A 27,197-nucleotide genomic window follows, 5' to 3' on the forward strand; every position below is an offset into this window, starting at 1 on the left:
ACAGAAGATATAAGGGATAAAATATATGTAACTGGCCAGGAATTTAGGGTGAGTAGTGATGTCTTATGTATTACATAATTTCCAGTAATGCATCCAGTATGGGATGCAACTTGCATATGAGTGTAAATTGAACAAGATGGGTGTGTTAATGTTTTGAGTACACATTCCAGTGTCACAGGTATGTTGGAGCATCAGAGTGGTTAAAGTATTATAATGTTAACTGTATGCAAATTATATATATGTGTATAAGTGGCAGAAGGGGAGGAATTTTTAAGTTAACTATGTTAATGTAAATATATTTTCTTAACTTGATACCAGAGCACATGATTGGGTGCAAAGGATAATCTGAAGGATCTGTAAAGAATTTTCCCTTATTAAAGGAAAAATTAATGAAATTACTGAAACACAAATATAATGGATGATCCGTTGAACTGTAGCCACAACATGTTTTGTTACAAGATATTACATGACATGTGTGCTTATGACCAGAGAGCCTGGCACAGAGTGGTTATGAAATATGGACCTTCTGCTATGGAGATGTATGAAACAAAATGGATATCATTACACCTTAGTGCAGCCACAGGCTACCACAGCAGAACATATCTATAAAGAAAAGTTGAGTGACTGAATAAGAGCATGAAAAAAATTATAATGATCAAATCTTATATACCTTATAATATTACATTGTGAAATGTGTGTACAGTATACAGTACAGTATGTGAATACATTTAAATTTTATTAACCTTGACCAAGTAGCAGCTATTTGAAAGTACAGTACTGCATGCTTTGCACATGTTAAAAGTGTAAATTCTACAGTTTTATTGTATAATTTATGGAAGTTGTACTCCATATGTTTTATCAAATAAGTGTTTTTTTGTTGACTGATCGTAATTGAAGGATGGATAGTTATAATAAATGATTAAAAGTGGAACTCAACAATACACTGAACCCTCACTATTGTATTTTGATACAATATTCACAATTTGATATTTTGGGCTAATTTGATGATACAGTTGTTCTCAAACAATTTCATGTTATTCTCACAGTCATGTCTCAAAAAAAAAAAAATATTTGCAAGTAGAAACACTTAAAGTTAGGTCAAAATATGAAATATTGTACAAATATACCATATATGAAGTGCAGTACAGTTTAAGATACATTGTAAGGCAGGTGCATAAACTCCAAAATCTCATGGTTATTTGTCAACTGATCACTCACCACCACAGACCATCCCATTTCAGCTATCCTCTCACTCCTGTATCCCAGGTCCAATCCCTAGGTTGAAGGTGAGAAAGGTGTAACTGTATCTAGTGTGACCCTTGCAAATACTGTACAGTATTGCAAGTTTTCTTTGGGTCAGTCATTCTTTCAGTGACTATGTGGCACAGCAAAAGGGAAATGAACCACCTTTATTTGACTTTGCTGAGACTATATGGTTAGCTGTTTCTTTGTATTGAATTGACATCCTGTAATCCATAAATGTAAACAAATAAGATACAGCACCATGAAGGGCTGTAACTGTGCTCATCTCTGGTGAATTGTAACAGAGCCCTATCTTTGTATCCTAAGCATGTCTATCTTTTTTGTTGTATAATTCAGTATGGGTTTCACAGTCTTGTTTCGTTTGAATATTATTTACTATTCATTTTATCTACAGTATGTGAATACAGTATCCCGATAGCTGGAACAATTGTTGCAGAGCATTTCCGGGTCTGAGAGATTTGCGGATATTGAGACGAATTCTGTTATCCCCCCCAAAAATGACACATCTACAGAATTTTTCCGGACATTGCTGAATGTTTGTTTCTAAACTATGCATCTGGCATGGGGCACTGTTGTTACAAAGGCTTAACTATAGTCAGACAGCTGTACTTATTTATGTAAACACTACTGTACATGTACAATATATTGTAAATAAACAAAATATACTACTATATACACTATACTGTACTGTACTCACCAGCAGATGCTGTTGTCTTGAGCTTGTGATGCAGGCAGGCCAAATGGTGGTATGATGATACAGGATGGCCTGCTCTGTCCTGTACCATCTACTGTGGCAGCTTGGTGCCACAGGTTTTTCTGTAGCTTTTGGCATTGTACATGTGCTGTATAATGTGTGCACACCCTCTACACACTAGGCTACAGTAGTCATACACTGTCCATTCTGCTATGCACAGTACTGTATGTACAGTCACTCCAAAAGGTATCTTTATGGAGGGGCCCTATGAATTTCAAATTGAACACTGCAGCACCTGTTGTCTTGGTAGGGTTGTCAAAATCCTTGTCATATTGACTCACAAAATCATAATACCTTTTGGAGCGACTGTACAGTACTCTCTCACTTACTGAATGTACAGTACAGTAATCATTTTTAAATCTTAACAGTGCTTTAACTGTATTCTTGACTGATTGTATCCTGGAACAGTAATGTACAGTACAGTACAGCATAACATATGCGAAAACAATAGAGAATGAGCGAATAAGATTGTACAATGGCAGCAGACTATGAACTAAGCACATCATGATGCTAGGGTTTCAGGAGATAGACTGGGAGATGCATCAGCCAATCACAGACATCCCTTGCAGTCAACATGATAATGTAGTTGCCAATCACAGTGTATGACCCTACAGCCTAAGTTACCCATGCAGTTAGTCCACCCACATATTTACACATTGGAGCATGAAGCAATCTCTTGGAAATTCATTTGAATGCCTGGAACAGAGATTCTTCTAAGAATTGCTCAATTTTTTCCTCCGGTAATGGAAAGTTCTGGGGATTAAGATTCCAGCTAACGGGATATTACTTAGTTATTATATGAATTTGTGTTTGAAACACATTCATCGATTCTATTTCAAAGTTTAGTTCATTCCTTACATTAAGTTTTTAGTGTCTGCACTATACAGGTATAGGTGACTTGTAATGTAATACTGTACTTAATGATATTTGAAAAAAAAAAGTTAGGATCACTTTCTTGCCACAAGACCAAGTACTTAGTAAGATCAGAATCTCATGAGCAAAAGAATTGAGGTCCAACTTGCATGCTGATGTGTTTTGTATACAGTAATGCTTTGTAATAAAGTAAAAGAATATTTACTGAATTTTCATTTTAACATGGGGTTCAATGGGAGAGGTTCCTACTGAAAAAAAAAATCCGAAAATACTACTAGCACTACAACACAATTAAACAACACTCACGACATCATAATAAGTCTGGTCATCATCACATGTCCCCTTCGATGCTAAGAGGACCTTTAAGGTGGAGTGGAGATATCAAGCCGAGTCCTACACAGAATTTGGGGAGTCTGAAGAGTGGGGACCAGAGGTGTAGCCTTTGTCTTGGCCTTAAAGATGGTGAGCAAAACGTTTGCCAGACATTTTCAAAATTACACTGCTCAATTCATTGTCACAAAAACAGGGGGAAAGCACCTCAGTCACTAAAGCACTTCACAGTCAGTATAAAAGCATCTCACAGTTCCTAAAGCACTTCACAGTCAGCATAAGAGCACTTCAGTTACTAAAGCATTTCACAGTCAGCATAAAAGCACCTCACCATTCCAAAAGCACTTTACAGTCAGTATAAAAGCACCTCACAGTTACTAAAGCACTTCACAGTCAGCATAAAAGCACCTCACAGTTACTAAAACACTTTACAGTTAGAGCAAAAGCAGAGAAAACACCTCATAGTTAGTAAAACTGAGTACAGTAAAGTACACTGTGAAACAGTAATTTCCTGTATCTGTAAGGAAAAAAACACCGATAACAAAAATACAGCTGCTTCTTGACTTACGACGGGGTTAGGGACCCAAATTCAGGTCGTAAGTCGAAAATGCGAAGATAATACATAGAAATTCTAAAATGGGTGTCTCTTTTTCTTCTCAGTACCACAAAACTGTTACTTTGAAGCATGCCAGCCATTTTAAATGGAATTACAAGCGAAAATTTTGTCAGTACACAGCGCAGTCACTAATGGTGGGACTCGAAAATACGTAGTTTGAAATTTTTTTGGTACAACGGGCGGTCGTATGTTCGGGTGGTCGTAAGTCGAGTAGGTCGTCAGTCGAGGAGTAGCTGTAATGATATCGGTTGCTGCTGCTCACCTCATGTTCACAACACAGCCAAAGCACTTTTCAGTCACAACATGAGCTTCGGTGATATCTTCTTGCTGTAAGGTTAAAACGAAAAAAATATGTGAAAAACAAAATTATCAATAACCATTGAGTTCCATTTCTTACACACATGTAACCAAGAAGAAACAATGGCTGGATTGTAGTTCACCAGAAGGCCACAAAGATGATGTCTCAGCTGACAAATGAAATGAGTAATGCGTTCCGTATGCAGACTTGGTGAGTTGGCGGGACAACGAATATCGTTAATGTGAGTTTGTTTACAACACATATAGGGAAGTGGTCTTATTACATCGGCATTGTTAATATAAATTATCATAGATTGGGACATCGTAAATAGAGGTTTACTTGTACTATACTTACAGACTCAGGCAAGTCTCCATGATCTGCCACCTTGTTCTTTTTCTTTACTGTTGGATCAGTTTAATCCATCATATTTTTTGATGGGTCAATGACTGAGCTTCCAGGTCAAAATCTCACTTGTGATCTCTTTGTCAAACCAATCACCTAAAGTTTAAGTAATTTATTGGAACACAGACTCCCTCATTCTCTCAACATCTATTTCTGTTTTTCTTGGCCATATCTCTCATTTTTAGCAGCTGAATATTGTCTATTTCTTGAAGATAACTGCAGTACTGTATTGTGTTCTTACAGCACATCTTAAATAATGTACCATGTAAATAATGAAATTCCCTGACATTAACCAAAATTATTGTTGCTAGCTAACACAAAATGGGTGAGTCATATACTGTAGGCCTATGGCAGTTTAAAACTACAAAATATGAATACAGTACTGTATACTGTACTACTGATTAGGATATCTGGGTTGTATGAAGTGACAGACAAACCACACAAAAATCTGGAACTGTGTTATGTAAACCAGTAAATCATTGCCCTACAGTTGTATCTCATCCATGGTTGAGTAATTGGTTTAGAAAGTCGACTTTGTAATTTTGTCAGGTACAGTGCACATACTATAAATCAATTTATTTTACATACACATTGCAGTATTTTCCAATTACAGTATCATTACAAATAACATCTCATTAGCATAGCTAACCATAAGCACTACCAGTACAGTAATAATGATAAGTAAACCTGTATATTTATACCTGTACTGTACTGTACACGCACATACTGTACTGTACAGTGCAGTACAGAACGTATAGTATATGCAAAGCTTCCATTAAATTTGTTTTAATGGTCTAATGTAAATTATGTATCACAATTAAAACATCTATGGTTGAGTAAACTGAGTAAATCAATTTGACAATTCGTACTTAAAGTATTTCACCTTACAAAAGATGTGTTGACCTTTAAGAAAAGACTGGACAACCACTGGATACGTTATAGTACTGTAGTATGTTGTGTTCAATCACAGACCATCAACCTACATTTTGAAGCCACTATAGTGCTGAATAATCTCATAATCAGATGAACATCTAGAGAGAAGTAAAGAGCCTTCACCCAGAGCCCACTAAGGTAATTTGTGTACTGACTGTACATCTACTATTTGTACTGTACTTCAATAAATTTATTAATACCTGTACTGGGTGGGTGAAAATGAATGTACCGTACATCTGTATGTGGTATATAAATTTTGAGCTCTGAGTGTAGGGTATAGAACTATACAGTACAGCGTGCCCTTCAAATTCGCTGGGGTTAGGTTCTCAAAATGGCTGCAACATATATTCCATTATGTGTTTGCCCTTAGGACAATTATTTATTTTACCCGTAGTATTGTATATGTGTGTGTGTGTGTGTAGACACACACACTCAAAACACATACAAACAAATAACAATGGGAAAATCCTCTCACAAATAACCAGAAAAAAATGTATTAAAAATATTGAGTCTACCCTCAAGTCCGCAAATAACCGAGGTCAACAAATTAAAAATCCGCAAATTTGAACGGCATGCTGTACTTATTAATCTAGACGATTCTTTGGAATTTTTTAAGAAAATAAAACAGCAGGGTTGTGGGAGTTCTGCTGCAGTGGTAGGGGGTTAACTTAAAGTTTTGGAGGGCAGGAACATTGTAAAATTAAATTTTCACATTCATCATTGAAACAAACATTATGAATGTAAAATACTACAGTACAGGGTGCTTATACAAATAAAGTCATTCCTATAAATATATTAATTAACCTTTTCATTATGCTACACAAGATGATTTGAATCATGTACTGTATACATAAACAGTAAACCCTCGATAACTTGACACATATGGGGCTCTGGCCTTGCCGAGTTGACCCAAATTCCGACTAATCGAGGCACTTCCCCCTCCTACAAAAATACAACAATAAAAAGTTATCGACCCATATATGTGTACATGTAATTACTAAATGTAAAACAGAAACACTTACCAGCACTGCAGGTGAAGAATGAAGCATCATAGTAGGTGACACAGAAGCATGATAGGTGACACAGAGGTATAGTAGGTGACACAGAAGCATGGTAGGTGACACAGAGGTATGGTAGGTGACACAGAGGCATGGTAGGTGACACAGAGGCATGGTAGGTGACACAGGCATGGTAGGTGATGCAGGTGGCCAGATATGCCGAGATTTTCCCAGATTTTATATATCTTGGCATTTCCTGAGTTATACTAATGCATTCCGAGACCATATCCATGCCGAGTTATATGAAATTCCGAGTTACCAAATGCCACGAGTTATCAATAGAGTTTACTGTACTGTACTCTAATAATTTTGGTTGTTGTTGTCTGTAATACGTTTAAGTCTAAGAGGTATTACTGGAAAGTTTAATGTAAAGATTTTTCAGTGAATTAATAACTTTAGCGCTCTGTTCACATTGTTTCTTTTAAAAACCTTTCAAAATATCTTCCTTGTGTTTTGTATACTATAGAACTCAGTAACATATAAATTATAACCATTAAATTCCCAAAATGAAAAAAAAAGAATTCTGAATAGACAAATATAAGCAACCATAATAAGTTTCCTGCTCCTCTTCCCTCTTAATCACAACATACAGGTATCCCTCTTTATACGAACATTTGAGATACAAAAATTTACTTCTAAAATTGTCCTAATTTACCACCTCTTTTATGTTATGAAAGCTTCCCCAACTTATACGAGTTTGGATCCCAGTAAAAATTCCAATTGTGAGCCCTCGGGAGTCAGCTGGGGCGGACACATACCGTACCCCTAACACTCTCTACCAGGTTCAGGTAGGAGTTATGGTTATTTTTCAACTAGTTATTTCTGGTATAGAATATAAACATAACTTTCTTCAGATTTTTTTGGTTACATGCACACACAATCCTACATACAAAATGTGGAAAACAAAAACCAAAAATATTTATCATAAAGTCATAAACATACGTAAAAGGATTAAAAAATTTCATACACCAGCAAGAGTTAGCAGGATAAGCTAGAGGAGTTATGTTATGATTATTTATCAACTCATAATTTTGGATAGATAAACTGAACTTTCTTCACTTTTTTTTTCTCAGTTACATGCACACACAATTCTACAGTACATACATAATGTGCAAAAAAAAAGTAAGTAAAAGAAATAACTACCATAAGGTAAAAACCTTTAAGGGAATAAACATTTCTTTATGTGTGTGAGCAGGAGGGGGAGTGTTGCTTAGGGTTGGGAGGATGAGCGCCAGGCACGCATGATACAGCCAGCATATATGTAAATGGCGGCTGTGTTAAACTTTGATTCAGCTTTACGTTAATGGTTTTAGCTGTATATTTTTATGTTTTTAATGTGTTAGGTAGCACTACTTATCATTAGTTATACGTATAGATTTTTATGTTTTGGGGGAACTGATTTCATGTTTTTGGGGTATGATCTAGGGGTTTTCTTGTCATTGAGAACCAAACCCTTTTTCCCTACATGTTCTTTTATCTGCTATTCAAAAATTCACATTACGAATGGTTTTCAGGATCTAAATCCCTTCGTACAGCGAGGGAAACCTGTATTATCCTGAACAGAAAGTATTTATTACTTTCTATTGCCAATATCTATTTCATAATCTAAACTACTACATTTATTACATGGCTGCATTCATCATCATCATCATCATCATCATCATCATCATTATTATCATTATACCATAAAACTTGCCAAAATTAAGTGTGCATTTTTTTTACAAGCTAGGCCTCAGGCATACATCATCCTAATCATGAACAAAGCTAATGAGTCGATCAGTGACGAAGAGTATAAAAGTAAAAGTAAAAAGGACATAAGTCTGAGTAAATAACAACAAGTACAGTATACTTAAGTTAATCAGTTAAGCAATTTCGTAGTTCATACCTCATAAATTATTATGGGGCTCATTACAGTACAATCTAATACTACTGACCTAGAAAATCAATACTATATCATATTCATCTCATATCCCTTACTTGAGTGACACCATCTGCTACATGAGGAAATGTTTGATACAGTACTTTAAGTTGAAGCTTTTACAGAATTTTAAATTATACAGTACATTAAAAAGTGGTTGTACATGACACATTTTATTTTTGCCAAAAAATATGTCATAACACTATACAGTACCAAATCTGTAATGTTGGGATCGATTACAAAACTATTTTTCCTTTGATTACTGTACTGTACCTCCAAGGGAAAATGGAGTTGTGGTGTAATATTCTTGATATGTGTTTGCTACCCAATTATTTTTCTCTGAAGCTACTTACTTAATGCTTACAACTTTCCTAAGACTATTCATGAACATGCACACTATACTCAATGCATACAGCTGTTATGACAATTTACACACATACTGTATTTGTATTCAACTTTGTAAAAGAATGATACACCAAATTTTCACATACCTGTACAGTACAGTACTGTAATATTTGGAAAGCCCAGACACTCAGCTACAGTACAGTACGTATTTATAACTTCTGTACTGTAGAGATTATCAACTAACTATACAACATAATGAGGAGCTTTTTTTTTTTTTATAATTTCATCACAGAAGATTACTAGCTGTTTGGAGGATGGTCTGTTCTTTGCTGCTTTGTTATATATAACCTTTCTTGTCTAGTGTCAGTACAGGAGGAAACCAGAGTACCTGGAGAAAACCTGCAATGTTTGGTAATGTAATATACTTGATAACTTGATAGGTGGATTACCACTGCTACTAGGAAGATGACAGAAGTGGAAAGTACTAAAGGAAACTGTCAAGCCATTTCTACAAAATTACCCTTTGTTAATCAATACACAGACAGTACTGTACAGTAATGTATCATTGTTACTCAGGGAAAGCACTTTTCCCTTGCATAGAAAATTCCTAATGGAACCCCCTCGGGGCTGCCTCTCCATTCTCCAGCTCAGCTGTAAAAAAACAAAAAAAGAGAACTACAGTATTAAGTTTTCTCTTTCAACTACTAGTTTATAATGTTTGTTTCAGTATAATAAATACAAATATTTTAATGGGTACAATATTTTTTATCATCATCCCCATTTTACAACCATTTTCCATGCTTACATGGGTTACTATGTTTACCTGACAGCAGCTCTCCAGGTTGCATGCTCTTGTGCCTCTCTCCTGGCTGTCATCAGGCAAATTTTAAGCCACTTTTACAGAATGGGAACCAAACATTATAAGAAGGACATCCAAGCTCTCTCTTAGCTGGTATGGCAAGGTTGCAGCTCCCTGAGGTATTCAAAGATTACCCGCCTACCTGTACAATATTTTCCAATAAAATAATACTAATGAAATTAATAATTTATAATCATAAGGATTATCTACTATAAATTTTCTATGTCTACATACAGTATTACTAGGTGTTAAAAACCCACACAGTAAGTCCAGTAATATGAAACAAATGCAGAAGATTAAATTACCATAATCTTTCCGTCATCTGGAACCTTTGATCCCTGGAACTCTCCAATAGCCGGAATTATTTTTTGTATTCTGAGAAATTCCAAGGAAAATTTCTTCATTCCAGGCATCCAAATAAATTTCAAAGAGATGGAATCAGTGCATTTACAGAAAATCTCTCTGTTGCTGGCATTCAAATGAATTTCTGAGAGATTGCATCATGTTTCTGGCATGGGGACACATGTTGGGCATGTGGGTGGGTTGGCTCAGAGTGCTCTTAAGCTACGATTGGCCACTATTGCACTGTCATGTGACTGTATGGGATGCTTATGATTGGCTGATGTATTATGCTGCCATCCTACAAGCTTGTTCGCTTGCTCATTGATGTTTTCACATATGATCTGTGTTGTGCAGTACTACTGTACTGTACATTACTGTACCAGCATAAAATCAGCTAAGAATACCGTTAAAGCAGTGTTAAGACATAAAATGTGATTACAGTTATGTATACAGTACTGTACTGTACATTCACTGCTGTTTTGTAACTATTTCAGGCAGTCATACCAGTAACAGTAATTAACAAGTTCATAAGTCAATGGATAGGGGATGAAGAATTATTGATAGTTTTATATTGCACATTTATAACCTTGATTTTGTCCAATTAATTGTAGTACAGTATTTCTATTGTCATACAGTATATGAGTTTTGTACACAAACTCTCTGAGAATTTGTGATATTTAAAGGACAAAATATACTGTGAAAAAATAGTGCTAATTAAAACAAAATAAAGCAGAGATTGAGTAGTGACCAGTGGTTTACAGGGCAGGAAGTTGGTAGTGATGGGTGGAGTGAAGGGCAGGAGGTGAACAGGGTAGGAAGTGGGCAGTGAGGGGTGGTTGGCATGGCAGGGCAGGAGGTGGGCAATGAGAGATAGTTGGAATGACAAGAGGTGAGTAGTGGTGGATAGGGCAGGCAGTAGACATGGGAGGTGGGCACACCTTGTCCTTGCTATTACAGAACCTTCTGACCCACCTGGTTCTGTCACTTGACAGCAGGTTCTCATGGTAGGAAATACTGTATTTACTTATGTTAATTATGAAATGGCCCCATATCAAGATTATAAAGTATAAAATAGCAAAATGCATAGATAAAAAAGAATAAGCATTTACTCTATATCTGGTTAAACTTTAATACTGAATTAAATACAATACTGTACTGTATGTTGTCCCTCATAAACAATCTACATGGAACCAAGCTACATCCACATGATGAAATCCTAATTGTTATCCAAATCATAATATATATACAGTAGTACCCCGATTAACGCGGTCAATTGAACCCACGGGGTACCGCGGAAAGTGAAAACCGCGTAAAGTGAACAATAGAACATATGGGATTAATTCCAATAGAGACTGGCCCGACCCCCAAACCCCACTTTTTCCGACACAATACCTATGTTGTAGTATAAATAACATCTTAATTTTATGATGGTATGCATACACAATTAATATTTAAGAGAAATACAGTCGCAGGTTAATGTCCATTCAAATAATGGACTCAACTCCCGCCCCCCCCCCCCTCTCTCTCTTCCCAAGCTCGCTGGCTCCTCCCTCTCTGAGAAATGTTTGGGTGAAAACACTAGATTTTAAGGTATAATAATAAATAATACCTAAGACTAAAGTTAGGATAATATAATTGACATTTCTGGATTCCTTACAGGTCAGGGAATATTTTGAATGTAAACTTCATATATTTTGCACAAAAGATTAATATTTGCTTTGTGCAAACCAAATTATTACATTAGCTCTAAAATTTGTATGTCTAATGCAAAATCCATGATGTTTATATTCAAAATGATCATCATATTGTAAGAATTCCATCAATGTAAATTATATTCTGGCCGGGTAATTTGTATGAATTTTATGAGCTAAATAAAAAAATTATACTTCGCTCGCGTATATGAGTAGATGCACAGCGTAAAATGAAATTCCGGTTCTGGCGAGGTACCGCGTAAATGTAGAATCGAGTAAAGCAAAACCAAAGCGTAAATCGGGGTATTACTGTGTGTGTATGTATATATATATATACACATATCAAAAGCATGATATTGCTTTTAAGCTGAGTAAAGCATTGAAGCATAATGAGCACAGCTTTTGTCGACACTGGCATACAGATACATACCTGGTTTTAAGGTTCTGTAAAAGAAGACTTTTGATCTTTCTTCACAAGATACGGTAATCACCAATGTATTCTATTTCATTTGGAACCTGGTACCGTATAGTACAGTATGCAGCATTCTGGAATTTCCATGTACGTAGCGAAGAACCATCCTTTCTGAATTTCAAATTGTCTTATGGTATGCAAGGTTTTTGATCAATGTCTATACAGGGACCAAGCAGGAACTGAAAAAGCTGGCAGTCAAGGCTCTATTATTTACAAACTGCAAACCATTAATAAAATTCAGCAGTGAAAGATGAATAATGAGTATGAAAGGGTGTGCAACCTGTTTATGGTCATCCTTCCCCAAGATGAAATATGTAAGATCATGTGCCAAACTCCACTCCACAGTACCGTAGTACATTGACGGAGCAACAAAATTATTAAAAATGTGTTTACAGATTAACTGAGTTTTGGCACACATTTCTTCTGTTATCAGGTTAATATTTGAACTGGCTAATATGTCTGTTGAATTAATTTGACTTATGGCTGGTTTCCACTGAAAACCATGAATGTGTGATTTCAAAACCTGTGAAGAGATATCTTGCCTATAAACAGTATTAGTCATGATACATACATTCTGCCTCAACTGTGAATGGCTAAAAGAAAAAGAATAAAAAAAAATACTCATGAAAAATGCTTATCCCATGAAGTTTGTACAGCACATAAAATTACGACAAAGCTTCAAATACATATACAATACAGTGAAGTACATTACTGTATTGTTCATAAATGGGTTATGCATATAAAATATGGAAATTTTATTCTGATAAATAACCAACATTTATGGATGGTCACTCCTGCTTACAAGATATAGCCATCAATAATTTAGCTGAACACGACAGTAAACTACTGTACAGTACTCTGTATATTATTGCATAATTCTGTACACAGTGTCCTTAATTTACATCACCCATTTTCTATCTTTAATAACCTCAATAATATTATGGACAGAACAAGATGCAAATGTGGAAGACAAGAAAAAAAATGCAAGTTGTTAATCATCAATGCTTTACAGCTGTTTTCCATGTTTGCGTCTGGGTTCGAAATGCAAGGGGAGTTGACCACCCATGGAAATGTGCAATTCATGAAGATCCACCATGGGTCCTGAAAAGACCCCACTTTTATTACTGCAGGAAAGCTATACTTTATGTGAAATATGATCAATCAAAAAGTTAAAAATAAAAAAATAAATAACAATTATATACTGTATTACTAAAATAATTTGTGATACATGAGCTATAAAAATTGAGCAGCAAACCCACTTATGATGTTCATCACTTGTAAATTACTACAGTACAGTACAGTGTAACCATTTGCTAAGTTGGTAATATTATCACAAGACATATTATAGTTAATGTGATGTTTTTAGCCACTTTGTTTTTATTTTGTGGTTGGACAATATAGTAACTCCTTTAATCTGGCGATTTTATTAACAAATTTTATTATCTAATTTGCAATTACAGCCCCTCCCCGACTTACGACGGGGTTAGGGACCCAAATCCAGGTCGTAAGTCAAAAATGCTTAAATAATACTGTACATAGAAAATCTAAAATGGGTGTCTATTTTTTCTTCTCAGCACCACAAAACTCTCACTTTTAAGCTTGCCAGCCATTTTAAAGTGAATTACAAACGAAAATTTTGTCTGTGTACTGACGTTGGGACTCAAAAATATGTAATTTGACAAAATTTTGGTACGACTGAGGCAGGTCGTAAGTGCGGGTGGTCGTAAGTCAAGTAGGTCGTAAGTCGGGGAGGAGCTGTAAAGTTAGAAAATATAGGAATCAACTTATTAGAATAATAAATAAGCACAAGTAAGTACATACAGTAATACATGAATGTGAGTGACCCCTCCCCCAATACCCAACCCAATATTGAACACTGGCTTGAGTGTTTGCCGCATTTACCAAATGAAAGCCCTCCATGCTGCGTGGTCTCTTGCAGTATCTCTTGCCAGGTTCTTAACTCTAAATACAATTTCTTGCAACTCACCTCTTAAACACAAATTTGCAAATTTTCTCAATTACCCAGTCACTCTCTTAGCTCTGAAGGGTTTCTGTGTTTCCTTACAGATACTAATTACCTTATATATCTAATGGCCACCCTCATTGCACATCCACCCCACCTTTCTCATTTCTGCTTACTACTCAAGCCTGTGTCCGTCAATTATAATAAAATTGGTGTTTTCTATCAATACTATTTTTTTTAATTGATATTTAAAATGGGTCAGATAATTATTGATGGACACTGTATAACAATCAATGATCCAGATACAGTACTGAACTGTATAACAAAAAGGCAACTGTATCTAATGCCATTAAATTTATCTGAAATTGGATGGTCACGTTATAATTCTTAATGGCTTTTAAAACTTGTCATAATTTTCTAGTCTCAAAAGATTACTGTACGTACTCAAATAACAAACCATTATCTTTTCTGAAAATAGTTATCCACTTACACCCACACTTGGAATGCCCTACAATAAATTCACCCATCCCATTACCACTTACCTGTGTCATATAGTGTACTGTATTTCTTCAACATTTCCATGTATACTGTACAATACTCATACTCCAGATTTGTATTTTCTGTTCATGTTCCAAAACTTTCAATTCTACTGGTCTCCAAATTCTCCTTTACTCCCATTTATGTTGTTCTTACTGCATTTTTAATACAGTACCTGAACTTTCATTTCATGACCTTTTATTTTATTTTACTCACTCTAATTCTGCTTATTCCTCATTATCTTACCTGCTGGTGAGATGTAACTTACTATCTTTTAAGTGAATATCTAATTATCTCTTATTGTATTATCTTTTTATCAACATATTTCTTTGTCCTCACCATTCCTTATCTTACATATTCCATACATAACCTCAGACCTACTTACTTGATGACAAACTAAATAAGATAAAAGCTTATACTGTAACTTTTATGCCATTTCCCAAAATTTATGGGGTAATATATCTCATAGACAAGAAGGATTAACTTAGCCCAGGACGGGATAATGGCTGAGAGGCCAGCTCAGCACACACGACAGCAGAATTAAATCTAACTAATCCTGCCTGGCCATGAGACTGAAACTGTATCTAATGGGTTGGGAGTCCAGAGTGTTAACAACAGGGCCATGGAGCCTTTGTAAGCTACTTCATCTTTGAGAAACTATTAACTGTCATTAATAACACATAAAAGTTTTCAATTCCTTGGATGTTTACACTAGAAATGATACTCAAGAGATCTTTTGTTATTTGTGAGAATACATTTCCTTTTTTTATCTACAGTACATGCTTTGATACATCCAGCAATTCCTCTAAGCTAAGCTATTCACAATATAAAATGTAACCCAGCCTTAGCACCTACACATAGGGGTGGCCAAAGAGAGACTATAGTACTGTACTGTACTGCAGACCCTAAGCAATATTCCATATGATGATCCTCACTTAAACACTATTATCTATTATTATACACTGCCCTTAAGTTGTCTAAACACTCTTTACACATAGGATAATAAAAGATTCCTGCCAATATGTAACTCCTTATAAAAAAAAGTCTACAATTCTGCTAAGTTACTTAGATCTAGAGTTACATATACTGTAACATATCTTCACACATACTGTACTCTCTAGAAATCGGAGTAAGAATGAGAGTACAAAATTCATCTTGTGGCACATAATTAGCTAAAGCTCAAAGAACCTCTTCATATCACAAGGTCTAGATTCACGATAAGAGCCTTCAACACAGACCATGTGTCTTAGAGAGAAGTGTTGAACACATAAAGTTATACATACCCCAGAATTCATACATGATAAAAAAAAGACTTTCTTGAGTCACATCAAGCAAGTGGTGTTGCTTTGTGTACGTAATATAATTAGGTAGTAAGGCCTGTGTGTATAAAGGAAGATGTAAATCATTTTAAAACAAAGTCCTTTTTGTAAAAATACATAAATATATTTGCCTGACTTGGATAAACATTACAAACCAATAACTACTCATGTTATAAAAAATCAAATAAAATAATTATCCTTAACATGATAAAATCTTAAGGCTTGAATAAACAGGTTCAATGCATTCTATATGTTATAGTCAGTAAGAAATAAATGCTCTAGCTAATACAAAAAATCTGATAGGCTATCATTTGTGCATGGGTACAAGTTTGCATACATATACAGTACAGTAGCTATATAAGGGCACAGTTGCTGACAGTATCTCCTCAACACTTTTGATGATACAGCATCTGGCACTTACTTGGGGTCAAGTAGGGAAGGGAATGGGGTGTTGCAACAATTTATGATGAAAAGCAACATTCATAACTTATAAACCAATCACATACAGTATACAGCCTTCAAATTGATACTAGACACCGCACTGCCGAGGGAAGATTGACAACAACTGAAGATACATTATATAAACAGGCATTCCCCAGTTTACGAAAAGGTTCCGTTCATGAAAATCTTTCATGAATCAGTTTTCGTAAATTGGATCATTTTTTCATTGACTCCCATCATAAACGCAGAGATATGTTCCTATGAAAAAGAAAACAAAACTTCCCCAAAACATCTTAAAATACTACAAAACATGTTTTTCATGAAAATTGTGGGTGTACACAATGATTATAAGCAAATTATAAACATAAAAGTGAAATATATACAGTGAGGAATTTGGAAGTTATGAGAAACTGCATCAGAGGTTGTGAAGCAGTGCAAGACTGTAAAGTCCAGCCAAGACATATGGTTTTAATATTGTAGTGAAGCACCAACAGTAAGTCTACTGTGTGTGTACAGTATATACATTAAGAGATGTTTTGCTCTCACTGGATTTAATTTTTGATGAGGTTTTATATTAAGAAGGTATGCTGAAGTTATCCATTTAACATTATATATTCTTCCCATTGACATTATATCAAACTTTGGGATACGAAACACATCAGTGTTCCTACAGTCAAAATATCTTGAGTCAGTAACTTGCCACTGCCTTATATAGTCATAATAACTAAAATACTTTGTGAATTTTAATTTTAACTTAGTTAACCACTCTTACTACAGTATACAGTACAGCATGCCTGGATAATTCACGGAATTTTATTTCACGGTCCTCTATTATTTGTGGATGACACCCTGGATGTACCCAAGAATGTGTGCGGGCAGTTTTAAAGTTGCCGGCATTTTTGCGGCCAGGATAGGGACAGGTAAAGGGAATTACTGTCCCTATCCTGGCCGCAAAAATGCCGGCAACTTTAAAACTACCCGCACACATTCTTGGGTACATCCAGGGTGTCATTCACAAATAATAGAGGACTTCTACATACAATCAACACCTCAACCCGCCAGGATTCGAACCCACGTACGGGTAGTCCCCATTAGAGGTTCACGGTGCCATAAGCTCGTTGAACAGGCTTTGTGTGAAATATAACAAAGTCTAGGACTGCTTTTAGTATCCTGGTGGTCCAGCGGTTAGCGTTCCCCGGTCACAGTCATGGGTTAGTGGGCCGTGGGTTCGAATCCTGGAGGGTTGAGGTGTTGATTGTGTGTATATATATATATATATATATATATATATATATATATATATATATATATATATATATATATATATATATATATATATATATATATATATATATATATATATATATATATATATATATATATATATATATACAGTATATATATAGACACAAAATGCATACAAATAAAAATTAATGGGAAAATCCTCTCACAAGTAATCAGAAACAAATGCAGTATTAAAAACGTTGCATCTACCCTCAAGTCTACTCCATGCTTTGTTATTAATTAAGCACAGAGTAGACTTAGGGTAGACTCAAAGTTTGTAATACTACATTTGTTTCTGATTATTTGTGGATGGATTTTTGCATTATTATTTACTTGTATGTGTTTTGTGTGTGTGTCTACACACACACACACACACACACTTATATATACAATACAGGTAAAAGAAATAATTGTCCTAAGGGCAAACACATAAAGGGAATAAACATTTCTTTGTACACAAGTAAAAATGTAACCCCTCTCTCCCCCGATCAGCAAATGTTATTCGCGGATTTGGCGATTCACAGCCATTTTGAGAACCTAACCCCCGCAAATTTGAAGGGCCTACTGTACTGTACTGTACTGTGAGTTGTTTTTGGTTTGTCTTTATAAACTGACCAGGTCTGGAAGGGAAAACCATGAGATATGTACCTGTGTCAACGCATCATCTTCTGATACTGCAAAAAAGTATGAAAAAATCATAAATTCCGATTTTTTATGCATAAAGTGAAACATGGGAATTTTTTTCCATAACTTTGGATTTGCGTAAACTGGATCTTCATAAATCGGGGACTGTCTGTACTATATACAGCACACTATAGCACTAGGGCATACTTATTAAAGTCACCAATCATACAAAGAAATTACTGTATAAGAATAATACAACTCAAGTTTTAAAATATGTATTGGGATAACCCTAGGTAAATTTTCAGGATTACTGTACAGAAAAGGTTGAATTAAATATTAAGACATTTTCAGGTAACTTCTACATTACATCATTCTAATACTGTACTCCAAAGTAATGCAAAAATACTAAGGTACCAATGCATTTCTCAGAGTATAATGTACTGTACAGTACAGTACTGTATATGTATTCCTCAAAGTTCACATTTAAATGAGGCATCTAAAAGAAATTACACATAGTGCAAGAGGATGTATAATCTATAGCAACTAATCCTAAGCCTTAAAAATATATATGAATTATCAGAATACCTCACAACATCTGCACTCTTATAAAACCTCCAACACAAACATCAAATCTCACTATCCACTGGCATTAAGGGTGAATTGACCCATAGTGTACAGTATCAAGTTAGTGTCTATCTAGAGCTTTCTTTTCACACCTCTCTCTGATGTACTGTCACATAAAAAAGTCCTGTTGCCTCTTCTGCTGCTCCATGAACCCTGAGATTCAGACTCGTGAACCTGAAGCAGTAGACACTGATACAGTACGTTATTCTGTCCATAAATGCTTCAGATTCACGAGTCAGAATCTCGAGGTTCATGGAGCAGCAGAAAATGTCTCCACTTTTCAAACTCAATTAATTCATGCTCACTTGGCATATCAATACAGTACAATACTCTGAAATGAATTTGCTCTGAAGGACCATCAGCACTTACCCACACCTGTAAACCTTTTAATGACTCTCATAGTAACAACACTTCCATGTTTTACTCACTATTCATAATGTGTAACCTATCCCAATACTGTATTAAACTACAGAGCATACTGGGCTTCCAGAATATATTGCTCGGCAGTGAAACTCTCAGCTGTAATCTTTGTCCTGGGTTTCTCTCAGGTTGCCACAGCTTTGTTGTCAAATCAGTGCCAGTCAAGAAATCAACACCTAACTACAATCTCTATATTCCTCTTTCTTAGGTGTTAGTGCCCCCTCTTGTTTATACCATTAAAAGTATGATCATATTTTTAAGAATACTTGATGATTATGATTTGCCAATACTGTACTACACAATACTGTATACACATTATATCTAACTGAAAAAAAGGAAGTACTGTACTGTATCTTTATCTAATTTTCCTTCCAATTTTCTATAGTACAGCACAGTATTCTCAATTACTCCAGGGAATTACTGTAATATACTTGCATAGTCTTTGTTTAATTGAGTACACTGTGACCTAATAAAAGCAAAAATATTAAGATTTTTTCTTTTGAAAATATGTATTGCTTGTCATGAAGTATAATTTGCCACTTCATTACAGTAACCTGGTTTGTCAGGTACCACCCAATAAAATAGAAACTTTCAGTTAGAGTATCTTACTATTACCTGTCGCTGTTTAAGGTTAAATGTGGTTTTTTTCAAGCACGAGCTCACTTTAACACGTTCCTTCCACAAATATGTATAACTGAAACACTAATACACAGCAACACAAAAAAAAGGGGGGAGGCACTTGAAATAAAGAGGACTATGATGTAAGTAGATATGCCAAAATAGCTGCTGTACTGTACTGTATTTCAAAAGTTGCTCTCCTTCTTTTCTTTTCTAACGTCTCTAAGGCTTAATACACCAGGCAACACAAATGTCAAGCAGCTGCCTGTTCATGAGTTCTATTCTTCATGTGCAGTTAGTCAAATGTGATGGACTCATTAGTCCATAATCAAATGATTATTTTTAATGTACAACTGTTTCACTACAGAAAAGAGCAGTTTCTACACCATCCATTCATTCATAAAAATCAGTTCATTTGCAGTACAAAAGTAGTGTACAGTATGTAGTGAAGGCAAAGAACAAATTGTACACCATCCTTACACAATCACAATGCACTACAGTATTCAATTAATGTACAAAAGTATGAAGTAAAGGCAAAGAACAGGTGTTACATTGTCGCCTCACAATACACTGTTCATTTACTGTACAAAGTATGCAGTACAGTATAGGCAAAGAACAAATTTTATACTATTCTCTCACAAAACATTGTTCAATATCTATACAAAAGTATGCAGAATGCTGGTTATACAGCATTATTCACAATACATTGCTCATTCATTGTAAAAAATATGTTGTATGCACAAGGAACAAGTTGAACACCACCCATTCACAATAAACTTCAAATAATATACAAATGTATGCGGCATGCTAATTATACAGCAGCTATGCACAATACAGTACAGTACAATGTTCAATTATACTGTGCAAATATATGTATGTTGTAAGGTCAAGAAACTGATTACATAAACATCCAAACCCAATGTACTGTCCAGGAACTGTACAGTATGTATGTAGTATTAGCAGAGAATGAATCACACATCACTATCTACCACACACATCAAGTACAGTACAGTACTGTAGTATTTGTACAAAGATCATATTCCAAATTGTTTTTATCAACCATAGTAAAAATAACCCAAAAATTATATATATATATATATATATATATATATATATATATATATATATATATATATATATATATATATATATATATATATATATATATATATATATATATATATATATATATATATATATATATATATATATATGTAGATCCATATGAAAACGTGATAAGATATTTGATATCTGTTGTTTCTTTCCTTGATATATATATATATATATATATATATATATATATATATATATATATATATATATATATATATATATATATATATATATATATATATATATATATATATATATATATATATATATATATATATATATATTATTATTATTATTATTATTATTATTATTATTAGTGGGTTTAAAATTAATAATTTTCTGTTAGTGTTTAAAACTTGGAATAAAATGTTATTTTCATTGAGTTCATAAAAATGTAAAGTGTAAAATACTGTATAAGAAAAACCTTTAAACTCATGAATCAAATCATATCTACACTATTGGTTTACACCACACTAAAAGGCAAAATACAGCAGTGACAAAACCCAAAATATTTGTTTTCACATTTTCTACCAATAAATACTTAAGCAAGAGCATCACAGTATATTACAGTACAGTACAGTACCGTAAAGTACAGTACAGTACAGTACAGTACAAGATGAAGTAAACACCAATCTCATTAAGGCTTCTTTATCATTGAACACAAAATCTGAACTGGGTCAACTTTAATGCCAAGAGTGAAAATAGCATTTATTGTCTTTGAAATCAAACAACCAAGAGAAAACAGGAAAACAAATTAACACACCATCACAAAGGAAATAGAGGAATAATTTACAAAATTCTTAAAATGTCAGTGATGTCAAAGTGACTGCAAATATATTTTATGGATAGTTGTCACCCCTGCACCTCAATTGTTTAGATTTACGGGAATACTGTATAGTACAGTATATGAGATTTAATCTGATTTACAGAACTACTGTATCATTCACACACACAAACACTCATTTAAATTGTAATCAATTTTGTTTTCATTAAACAGTCTCCCCACCTACTGTTGACAATATAAAATATTCAAATATACAGTACTGTACTGTATACTATTTCATCATCAGACTGTAAAAGTCCACTATTGTACAGTACTGCACTAGAGAAAGTACCCAACCTTTCTCTGAACCTTCCCTGGCCTCTGACCACCTTGTCCATACTTCCTACTTTCATTTCATATGCAGTATACATTGTTTAGGAAGAGGGTGAGTCAGGTGACAAAAAAGCCCAGATAGATTGCATACTTCCCAGGAAATCTTACAGAAAGCTTATTGGGGATGTAAAATTTATAGCGGGGGAAGAATGTGCTTTGCAGCACAGATTGCTTCTGTGTGACATGTTACTTAAACGATGAAGGGAAAAGAAGATGATTTATGTTCTGAGAAGGAGAGTGGGAATTAAAGCTGCATTTAACCCTGAGTTGAGAGAAGTGGAATTAACCAGCAACAGAGGTACTGTACTGTAGTGTAACAAGATGCCAGACAAAATATACAACGTTCTGCTACACGTGACAGACAACATGTGTGGCAAACCGAAGGGTCCAGTCAGACATACAGTAACATGGTGGTGGAACAATGAAGTGGACAGTGTGATAAAGGTCTGGTTGGAGCTTGGCAACAAGGGGGAGCATCTGGAAGCCAAGCATAGTCAGAACAGAGGTTTACAAGTGAACAAAATGCATTCAAGAATATGCTGAATAGTGTGGATGCTTGAGTTGATGTACAGTATACATAATAGCAAGGCAAATACAGTACAGTACAGTAGTAGGAAGAAACAAGGACGTTGTTGGTGAGCAGTGCATGGGAAATGACCAGGGTAATGTGGTGGTTGATCAGAAGAAATCAAGGATGCTTGGATAAAACACTAAGATCATCTGCTGAATGAAGAGAACAAATGGGACAGAGTCAGCCTAGGAGCAGCAGAACCAATATAGGAACCATGCCCAAAGATTGAAAGAGAATGGGTGAAGAAAGCAATTAAAAAATGAAGAATGTTAAAGCTGCTGGAAGTTCTGGAATACTGTACTAGTTGTAAAAATGCTGATAAACATTAGCAAGATAAGTGTACAGTACAGCATTTGTCATGATAGGCTTCTCAATCTCAAACTTCAAAACACATATCCGGTAAAGATTATATGAGTCATGGCAAAAATAGAGAATTGTGAGGTAATTTTGAAGCTGAAATACAGTATTGTACTGTACCATAATGCTATATTTTGGGTTAATTCAATCAACCCAGAACCCTGGCAATATCAAATTAGTGAAGATTCAGTGTACGTGTGTGTATGTAAAGAGGGTAATCAAATTACCTTAACTGAATATCAAAGAGCAAATAAACAAATATGAGAAAATTAAAATCCTTTAAAATCTGTGATTACCAGGAACAGTTGCAGAAATATGTTCCTACACTTCCTGTGGTAACTCTTGTCTCCAAACGGCAACGTCACAGTAGTATTACAGTACAGGTATTACTATTTATGAATGAAAGGGTGTTGGTCATGTAACAACAGCCATCATTAGATAAATTTGCTACAGGTCATATAGGTTGGCCGTTTGGAGACAAGAATTACCACAGGGGGTGTAGGAACACATTTCTGCAACTGTACACATAACATGCATTACAGGTGCTGAATACTGTACAATATTTCTCCATCTATCGCTCAACACATTCACAACTTAAGATGTATATTGTAAAGCATTTCCACTGACAGATTTAGGGGAAGCATTCTTGGCAAACATCCCTGCACAGTGTAACTTTTTAACAATTCCTAATGATTCTTAAATTTTCACTAATTTACAGTTAATATCCCTTTGAAGCAAGTATCCAATAAGTACATTTACCAGTACAGTACATCCAATATACAGTAGATCTATTATCACTGATGATGAATATTTCTGAATCTGCTAAATATCAGTTACCGGGTATGTACTTCAAAATATTATTGCAGCAGCTAATGGGAAGTTCATCATATCTATTATTGATCAAAATAATAAAGTAATTCAGCAGCTTTGAGGGGTCATAGCCATGGTAACCATCCATGGTTGGAAGCATATTAAAAATAATCTCCACTGATATTGTATAGCCTTTAATCTGGATGAAATGAAAGCAAGGATTCTCCTCATAATCAAACTAATACAGTACTATGAATAATAATCTAAGTATTATTGTGAATAATTCCAAAGATAAACAACTTGAAGCATTTACTAAGCTCAATATACAAGTACTGTACTGTACTGTATTGTACATAGCTCAAACCCAGAGAGTAGGTAGCAGCACAACCTTTGTAATTCTTTTGTACTCTGCTCATGAAATGTGAACTGCATATCAGCTTGAATTGTGGCACCTTTGCCTATTTTAAGTATTCAAAGAAATTATCAAGTATATAGGTTGACAATCCCTTATCCGAAATCCTTGGGGCCAGAGGAATTTCGGATTTCGGAATTTTTCGGTTTTCAGATTTTTTTTTTTTTTTTTAATGTGTATTAGCCCACCCAGGCATAGATCACTGACCCACATCAGGGCCTGGGGGGCGAAAATATAATAAAAAGTATAATAATAATAATAATAATTCATAGGTCTAGGTCGTGTTTCTCACTTTTGATCTTTTTTTCATTCTTGTATTTCTTTATTATTATTATTATTGTTATTATTATTATTATTTTATTATTACAGTGCTCTGTATTATTGTTATTTTTATAATTTTATTATTGTATATTATTATTATTATTATCAATGTTATCATATTATTATATTTTGGTGTATTTTTATTAAAATTTTTATTTACTATGAATAATTATTATTATTATATTTATTATTACTATTACATTTTCGCCCCCCAGGCCCTGATGTGGGTCAGTGATCTATGCCCGGGTGGGCTAATCCCTGTTTAAAAAAAAAAAAAAAAAAATTGCCCCACAAAAAAAACTTTTGGTTTTCGGAATTTTGGATAAAGGGTTGTCAACCTGTACTATATACAGTATACTGTACTGTATACCCAGCAGTGAAAAAAATAAATAAATACAGGTGACCCTCTATTTGCGATGGGATTAGGTTCCTGGAAACCCAATTGCATTTGAAAATATCGTAAATCAGGTTATAATATAGGGTTCAATGGGATATGTTCCTGGCCAGTCGGACACCCTTATGTACTGTATAACCGAAACAAAAAATGCAAAAATACTACTAGCACTACAACGCAATTAAACAACACTCACGACATCATAATAAAAAGCCTGGTCATCATCACGTGTCCCCTTCGAGGCTAAGGGGAGTCTTAAGGTGCAGTGGAAACATCAACCTGAGCCCCACACAGAGTTTGGGAAGTCGAGGATGTAGCTTTCGTCTTGGCCTTAAAGATGGTGAGCAAAATGCTTGCCAGACATTTTCAAAATTACACTGCTCACTTCACTGTCACAAAAGTAGAGGGAAAGCACCTCAGTCACTAAAGCACTTCACAATTAGAGCAAAAGTCCCAAACAGTCACTATAACACTTCACAGTCAGTAAAACAGGAAAGCACTTCACAATTGGAATGAAAGCATCTCAGTCACTAAAGAAGAGAAAACACCTCAGTCACTAAACCTGAGCACAGTACATGTAATGTACTTGTACAGAATAGTACAGTACACTTTGAACCTATGTAATTTCCTGTATCTGTAAGGAAAAAATTCTGATAACAAAAATAATGATAAAAGTTGCTGCTGATCACCTTGCATTCACAACACAGCCAAAGCACTTTTCAGTCACAAAAATTACTTCACAGTCACTAAAACAGAGTACTGTACTGTACAACATAACCTTTACTGATTTCCTCTCACTGTAAGATTAAAAACACACAAAAAAGTATTCTGAACAAATAAAAAAATAAAAAACCCAATGATGGCTGATAAACATTGAGCTCTACAATGGCTGGACTGTAGTTCACCAGATGGCCATGAGGCCTTTGGTTAGATGATATCTCAGCTGACAAATGAAGAAAATAATGCGTTCTTTATACAGTGGTCCCTCAGTTAACGAACACAATTCGTTCCAGAGGGTCGTTCGTTAACCGAAAATTTCGTAAACCGAATCCATTGTTTCAATGGGATAATGGGTAATTGGTTCCAGCTCACCGAAAAGTACATACAAAGTAAAAAAAAAAAAAAAAATGCAGTAAAGTACACTTACTTTGAGGTGTGTATGTAGAAGGTTCCTGGTTGATGATGATGATGATGGGAATTAGAAGTGGGGGTGGAGGAGAAGGGAGAAGAGAAGGAAATGGGGATGGAGGAGAAATCACCTTTCAGGGGACCCATGCTTGATGCCGTCATTGCACCAATAAAATTTTAAGTTCACTAGGTGTAATTCAAGATTATTTTATCTAAACCAACACTACACTGCACTCTATATTATCAATATGTTAACAAAATTTCAGAATGACCAATAATTTCAATGAAAAATTAAAAAATATTCAAGACACCAACAAAATAGATGTTCACTCCACTGTCAACAGAGCCCAACTGACGCCTTGTGGCTGAGTCAAGCTGCTGATGGGCACACAAAATACTAGTTCCCTGTACTGCATCCATTACCAATATGTTAAATAAATGTTAAAATGACTAATAATTTTAATATAAAAAATGCAAAAATATTAAAGATCACAACTTATTGATATTTACTCCACTGGAAATGAATGTAAACATAGAACAGATTACTGAATTGGCAGACTAGCCCATCAGCTGATGCTCACAACAAAACGTGATGTTCGTAAGGATTTCGTTAATCGAATTTTTGTTCGTTAACCGAATTGAAGATTCATATGGAAGGTAATTTGCTAACCGAAATTTCGTTAACCGAGAGACCACTGTACTGACTTGGCAGGAGGACAAATATCGTTAATGCGAGTTTGTTTATATTGCAGATAGGGAAGTGGTCTTAACCTGATAACTGCGACACATTCCCAAACGATAAGCGGAGGAGTATGACATACATTTTGGTCTCAATGGAGTCAAGATGTGTGTCCTCGCCCCACCAGCCTTAAACCCACTGAATTCATAAATTCACCACGCCCAAACCAAGGTATGCAATGGACTCATATTTGGTTTTCAATCCACAAGAGT

General features: G+C 34.8%; 1 protein-coding gene across 1 annotated transcript in view; it reads right to left on the minus strand.

The window, feature by feature from the left end:
- Window positions 1-6,611: 6,611 nt before the first annotated feature.
- The window catches only part of LOC121873529 (BTB/POZ domain-containing protein KCTD5-like), a 39,645-nt gene continuing 19,059 nt past the window's right edge, over window positions 6,612-27,197 (minus strand). Inside the window, exon 5 of the mRNA XM_042377132.1 lies at window positions 6,612-9,441. Coding sequence (XP_042233066.1) covers window positions 9,398-9,441 — 44 coding nt within the window. The 3' untranslated portion in view covers window positions 6,612-9,397. The remainder of the gene's footprint in view (window positions 9,442-27,197) is intronic.

This window comes from Homarus americanus, unplaced genomic scaffold, assembly GCF_018991925.1.
Source record: "Homarus americanus isolate GMGI-L3 unplaced genomic scaffold, GMGI_Hamer_2.0 scaffold30858, whole genome shotgun sequence".
In the NCBI taxonomy this organism is placed as follows: domain Eukaryota; kingdom Metazoa; phylum Arthropoda; class Malacostraca; order Decapoda; family Nephropidae; genus Homarus; species Homarus americanus.